We start from the raw sequence: 7,391 nt of genomic DNA on the forward strand, positions 1-7,391 counted from the left end.
TGAATTTCGTGCACTGGGCCTCTAGTGTGTGTGTGTGTGTGTGTGTGTGTGTGTATAAAGTTCACTAGAGAGTTTATGTAGGAAATCTTAGGAAAAAAACCCTGTATGTTCTTCAGTATAGGAATGAAGAATACCTACTTTTCATGAGAAACTGCGGCCATTAAAAGAATGAGATGCTCTCCAGTTACTGGAAATACAGGAAAAATCCTCCTGGTTAAATACAAAGCTACTGACAGTGATCTTCCCTTTGTGGACAGAGGATGAAGAGAACTCTTAGGTGTCTTATTTTAATATGTGTTCATTTAATACAAACAATATATTACTTTGGTAGGGGTTTTATCAAAATGGTATAAATGAAAATTAGTGAATAAGCTTTTTAAAATATCTCTTTAATTTTCATTTTGGATAGAAACTTAGTCATTTTAAAAGATCAGTAGATATGAATACATAAGATTTAAGATTTTAAAGGCAAAACAGATTTAACATCCTTAAATTTTCATAGAAAATTATTTTTGTATAATTACCTGAAGTGCTGGTACTATTAAGATGCCCAGCCTGTTTTTGTTTATCCTCAGATGCGTCACATCTAAGTACTCGTAAAGTATCTGAGAATCTGAAGAAAATATGTTCAAGAAACAAAATAATATTATATTAGAATTAAAGAGACATAGCTACAGAAAAGAAACAACCTCAAAGAATTCCATATTAAAATCCTCTGTTCGACAGCTATTATTCCAGGACATTTATGCCACATTTGCCTATAAAGCACCAATCCTACCCACATAAAAAGAGGAGTCTGGTGATCACTTAAAACACGTTGCTGCAGAGTGAGCCGAGGACTCCAAGGCTGCTGAAGGGACGGAAGGAAGTGTAATCCCACTCCCCAGACAGACAAAGCCTCTGAAATGTCTGTTACAATGATTTAAAAGTGTGAATAATGGGAAGAAAAGAGAAGGAAAAGACAGGTGAGAGCAAAGGGAAAAATGGATTGAAATTAATGGAAATAAAAGAGGCATTCATAACCGTAAAGAATTTTGCCTTTAATTTCAAAAAGAAATCCTCTACTTGGATACACAAAAGACAACAAAGGAGGCCCTAGTTCAGTAGAATTCTGCATTTCTGTGAAATTAATATTGAAGTTACAAAAGAAATGGGGGACTTCAGGCTGTATCTATCATAGATCCCCTATGTTGCTTTTCCATACATGATAGGATGTGATCTTATTCTGGGGCCAACAACTGGGGGCAGCAATTGTCATACAATTTTTCACTACTCCCATACTACTTCTAGATCTCAGAAACTGCTACCACTACTATAACACTTACTGAGCAGATACAATGTGCCAGGCACTGCATATATGTTTTTTAAAAAAATATGTGTTATTATACCACTTTTTTAAAAATACATTTTATTGATTTTTTACAAAGAGGAAGGGAGAGGGATAGAGCGTTAGAAACATCCATGAGAGAGAAACATCGATCAGCTGCCTCCTGCACACCCCCTACTGGGGATGTGCCCGCAACCAAGGTACATGCCCTTGACTGGAATCGAACCCGGGACCTTTCAGTCCGCAGGCCGACACTCTATCCACTGAGCCAAACCGGTTAGGGCTGCATATATGTTTTATATATAGTTTTAACTTATTTAATCCTAACAACTCCCTAAGACAGATGTATTATTTCCATTTTAAAGGTAAGGAAACTAATACTTTGACATTACTTCTGAGATAGGTTATGGAAGAACTCAAACAGTCCAGAAACATCTGAAGAAAAGCAACCATCTCCCCACCTTCCTTGGGACTGCTGTACATTAACAATCCAAACACAATTTTCCCCACAGCAAATATTTTAAACATTTTTATTAAAATTCATTTCTGTGGAGTTTCTTTTTAAGATTATATCTGGGGAAAGCAAAGGAAGAGCAAGTTAACAAGGTAATTTAGTGCTTTGGACTAACAAAAACTGCAAGCCTAGAATCAAGGGGATTAAAGGCAAATATATTTATGTATATATTTTTTTATTTATTTCAGAAAGAGGAAGGGACGGGAGAGAGAGATAGAAACATCAATAATGAGAGAGAATCATTGATTGGCTGCCTCCTGCACACCCGCTACTGGGGATTGAGCTTGCAACCCAGACACGAGCCCTGACCAGGAATCAAGCCGTGATCTCCTGGTTCATGGGTTGATGCTCAACCACTGAGCCACACCGACTGGGCTAAAGGCAAGAATTTCTGTTGAAAGAAGTCTTTCACACTTTTTTAAATGACCAAAATATGTAAAATCAAATGTTCAACAATAGAACAACGAATCAGAGTATATAAATACAATGGAAAATTATATAGGTATTAAAAGTTTTACTTATAATTAACTGCTGGCAAATTATTAACTTGGCAAATATTCAGAATATGTTGAGTGGATAAAACAGGTGACATACCATACTCTCAACAAATATTTTTTTAAATGATGGAGTTACGTAAATTATATATGTATGTGCATATATGAAAAAATGAAATGTTAATAGTAATTATATTTCTAAATGCAATAAAACTATTTTTATTTTCTTCTTTATATAAATGTTAATCATTTTAGAAAAACTGGAAAAATATATAAAATATAATTATAAAAAGACATAAAGAATACTATGTGGTTAGAAAATAAATTTTACTATTATATTTCAGTTAATAGACAAAAGAAAACAGTAATCTAGAATTTTAAGAACTGACTTTCTTGTTTAAGGTAGAATGAATTTACACAATTTACATTTTAGTGCTGTGCAATGCCATTCACTGTGCAATATTCATGAATACACAATGGTTTACTTCTGATACTACATACCTGACATTGCTGACCAAAGAAGAGAGGAAATACTGTTCCTCTTCAGAAGTATTCTTTGATTGTGTAAGAGAAAATCTGTTATCTTCAGCGACCTCCAACACCACTGGCTTCCCCTTTTTTGATGACTTATAGAGCCGAAAGTTCCTATTTCTTGTATAAACTCCTATATGAAAGATTAACAAAACAGTTTTAACGCATGTTTTCAGTTACTTGTTTTTATAGTCAGCAAGTGTGAAATTAATTTGTGTAGCATTTTTAGAAGAAACAACAGTTCTGATTCACCTTGGCAATCTAAAAAGATCCTGCGCTCCCCTCTTCCTGTGGTCACAATGAGCCTAAGCTATATATAGAAGGACGTCCTCTGGAAAAAACCTAGAATCTGGTGGAAGTCCCCCTTCACAGAGAGAAAATGAAAGGAAGCCACATCAAAGCAGGTAGGAAGGGCTGAGACACATTCACGTTAAACCCCACCCCTGGAAGGGAAACCCATCACATGGCCGGGGTGGGGGGGGAGGGAATGGAACCCTGAAATTCTCCTGGGGAACCCCAACTTTTAAGACCAGCAATTGAGAAACAAAACCTCCCAAACACCTGGCTCTGAAGATCACCTAGGGTTCACCCCCATGAAACCTGGGGGGCTGTGGCGAACAGGCACGGCTCTTAAAGGGCTCACATGTGGACGCACCCACGTGGGCCCAGAAGCAGCCCTTTGAAAAGCACCAGACTTTATGTGCAAGAAACCCATTTGCGGATTTTAAAGTGTTGGTTTGCATGGCTGCCCTGGCCTGTTTGGCTCAGTGGATAGAGCCTGTGGGAATGCAAGTGTTTCAGGCAGAGAACAAGTGCTCACACCCCCTTTGGGGATGCAGGCTGGTGGGTACCATCTTCCCGCTCTCCCTCTGCCTTGTTAACACCACTGGGACCATCTTTTCTTCTGCTCCCTTCCTTCTTTCCTCAGCAGGCGCCCACTGGGCACGCCCTGTCTCACTCCTCTGTGCTCTCAGGCTGTGTCCAGGGCACCACTATCTCCCAGAGCGGCGCTTCTACACTCTGGTGCCCCACTTGTCACTCAAGGGGCACCCCTTGATTGCTTTGCATTCGTGGGTCCCATAGGACTGTAACAACTGGAGAGGCAGTTCTTGGCCCGCTACCACCCCCAGGGCACTGCAGACAACAGACTGAACACAGCTTTTCTGTGAAAGAGTCTTAATTGCTTGTCTTAGAGCTTCCCCCTTAGTTGCAGGTTTCAGGTTGGGCACACAATTTTGAGACTACAGAGCTACTCCCAGAGAATGTAAGCCAGGGAACCCTATCTCTGCCCTCTTCCTCTGCCTCGCCACAGCTCGCTGGCATGCCCCATAAGGAGCTTATACACTCGTCTGGCACCTGATCTTTGTGACTCCTGCTCAGGAAACACCGCCAGATGGCCTGGCTCTGGTGGCCTTGGGCTCACCCTTCCAGTCCCCAGGGCAGGACTGTGTATATTTGCATTCTTTAAAAGCTGCAGCCTGAGGGTCCGGCTTCTAATCAGAATAATCTGGGTGCTGAGATGCTCCCTTTTGAGACACAGACTGTTTCTGGCACAGCCTCAACTACTGGGAGTTATTAGGGATTTTTAAAAAGCTGCTTGGACAATCACAAAGGTTTGATAGACGAGAGCCAGGGCAGAGCAGGATTAACCAGACGTTCATCTCCTCCACAAAGCCAACCCTTCAAGCCTGGGAGAAGTGGCTGTTTCATCTATGCATAGAAACCACAGAGAATTAAGAAAAATGAGGAGACAAAGGAATATGTTCCAAATGAAAGAACCAGATAAAACTGAAGAAAAAAAAACCTTAATGAAATTAACTAATTTACCCAATATAGAGTTCAAAGTGATGTCCATAAAGATGCTCAACAAACTCAGAGGAGAATGGATAAACAACGAGAACTTTAACAAAGAGATAGCAAATATAAGAAAGTATCAGACATAATTCACAGGGCAGAGGAATACAATAAATAAACTGAAAAAGACACTAGAAGGGTTCAATAGTAGAGTAGATGAAGCAGAAGAGAGAATCAGTGAATTAGAGACAGGGCAGAGAATCAAATCACTCAGAGAATAAAAAAGAGAAAAGAATGTAAAAGGTGAAGACAGTCTAAGGGACTATGGAACCACATCAAGCAGACTAACATTTTCATTACAGGAGTCCCAGAAGGGGAAAGGGATAGAGAGAGGAAGAAGGAGGAAAAGAGAGGAGGAGGAGGAGGAGAGGAGGGAGTGATACACTGTTCTCTTGGGAGGTTTATACAACTACCCACATCTGGTTTTGCATTAACCCCTTTAAAAAATGAACTCTGGCCTGGCCGGTGTTGCTCAATGGTTGAGCATCAACCCATGAACCAGGAGATCACAGTTCCATTCCCTGTCAGGGCCCATGCCAGGGTTGTGGGCTCAATCCCCAGTAGGGGGCATGCAGGAGGCAGCTGATCAAGATCAATGATTCTCTCTCATCATTGATGTTTCTATCTCTCTCTCCCCCTCTCCCTTCCTCCCTAAAATCAATAAAAGCCCGGCTGGCATGGCTCAGTGGTTGAGTGTCAACCTATGAATCAGAGTTCGATTCCCAGTCAGGGCACTAAATAAATAAATAAATAAATAAATAAATAAATAAATAAAATATTTTTTAAAAAGGGAACTCTGTCTTGGGAGGGGTGTGGATTTCTCCCAGCCCACCACCACTGGGAGCTGCTGCTTTGCCCCTGTATATGTTTCTCCTATTAAAGCTTTTATGAATTTGAATAAGGCCACATGTCAGTTCTTCAGAATCCATCCTGAATCTAGACTTTTGGGGCTTTCCCCAACACTGGCGAAGTCATTCATATTAAAGGATAGTTTTCCAGACAAGCAAAAGTTAAGGAGTTCATCACCACTAAACCACCCTTCCAAGAAATGTTCAAGGGACTCTTCGAGCTGACCAAAGAGCACTAACTCATAATAGGAAAACATATGAAAGTATAAATTACACTTGCAAAGGAATATGTGTAGTGAAAGTAGTGGATTAGTCACTTATAAAGCAAGTATGAAAAACAGCTAACTCTAATAATTAGTTAAGGGATCCAAAAATGAAAAATGTAAATTATGATATCAAAAACATAGAGGTAGTAAAAATGTAGAACTTTTAGAATGCATTCATAGTTAAGTTACCAATTTGCTATATATTGTTATAAGTTGTTATATGGAAGCCTCATAGTAATCACAATGCACAAATCTAGAGTAGATACACAGAAGATAATGAGAAAGAAATCTAAACATACCATTAAAGAAAATCATCAAACCACAAAGAAAAAGAGCGAGAGTAGAAAGGAACAGAGGAACAGCCAGGAAACAACAAATGGCAATATGTATATATTCATCAATAATACTTTAAAAGCAAGTGGACTAAAAACTCCAATCAAAAAAGAGAGGGCACTAAATGGATTCAAAAACAAAATCCATCCAAGATTATGGTGAGACAAAGCAAGGCATTACATAATAATTAAGGGGTCAATCCAAAAAGAAGTTAAAACATTTGTAAATATTTATGCAACCAACAAAGGAGCACATAAGTATATAACGGAAATATTAATAAACCTAAAAGAAGAAATATACAGCACAACAATAATAGTATGGAACATTGATACCCTCTTACATAAAGGGATAGACCATCCCAAAGATGATCAATAGGAAAGCTTCGGCCTGGAATGACATGTTAGATCAGATCAACATAACAGACATATACAAAACATTGTGTCCTAAAGCAACCTAATACACATTTCTTCTCAAGTTGCACATGGAACATTCTCCAGGACAGATCATGCATTAAAAACAAGTCTTAACAAATTTAAGAAGACTGAACTCATATCAAGCATCTTTTTCAACCACAATGATATGAAATAGAAATCAATTACAAAAAGAAAACTAGACAACTCACAAATATGTAGAGATTAAACAACATGCTATTTGAACAACCAAAGGGTCAACAAAGAACTCAAAAGAGAGATCAAAAAATACCTCGAGACAAAAGAAAATGGAAATGCAACACACCAAAACTTATTAGTATGAGATGCAGCAAATGCAGTGCAAGAAGTGTAGCACAAATGCCTACACCTCAAGAAACAAAAATCTCGCCCAGCCAGTGTGGCTCAGTGGTTGAGTGTTGAACTGTGAACCTGGAAGTCATGGTTCAATTCCCGGTTAGGGCATGTGCCCGGGTTGTGGCCTAGGATCCCCAGTTTGGGGGGACATGTAGGAGGCAGCCAATTGATGATTCTCTCTCATCATTTATGTTTATCAATCCCTCTCCCTTTCTGAAATCAATAAAAATATAAAATAAAACAGCAACAGAAATCTCAAACAACCTAACTTTACACCTCAAAGAACTAAAAAAGGAAGAAAAAGCGAAGCCCAAAGTTAGTAGAAGGAAATACCAAAGATCAGAGCAGATATAAATAAAAGAGACTAAAACGATAATAGACAAGATCAATGAAACCAAGAACCAGTTCTTTGAATAAAGATGACCTTTAGCTAGACTCA

At 38.9% G+C, this 7,391-nt stretch overlaps 1 protein-coding gene across 6 annotated transcripts in view; it reads right to left on the reverse strand.

Annotated features, from left to right (window-relative positions):
* Nucleotides 1-7,391, reverse strand: part of PRIMPOL (primase and polymerase (DNA-directed)) — a 41,298-nt gene that overhangs the window by 9,681 nt on the left and 24,226 nt on the right. For all 6 annotated transcript variants that reach the window (XM_005883856.2, XM_014531415.1, XM_014531413.1 and 3 more), the window contains 2 exons: nt 2,837-2,999; nt 525-613 (listed from right to left, as the gene is read on the reverse strand). In XM_005883856.2, coding sequence (XP_005883918.1) covers nt 525-613; nt 2,837-2,999 — 252 coding nt within the window. The remainder of the gene's footprint in view (nt 1-524; nt 614-2,836; nt 3,000-7,391) is intronic.

Source organism: Myotis brandtii, unplaced genomic scaffold (genome assembly GCF_000412655.1).
Source record: "Myotis brandtii unplaced genomic scaffold, ASM41265v1 scaffold802, whole genome shotgun sequence".
Taxonomy (NCBI): Eukaryota; Metazoa; Chordata; class Mammalia; order Chiroptera; family Vespertilionidae; genus Myotis; species Myotis brandtii.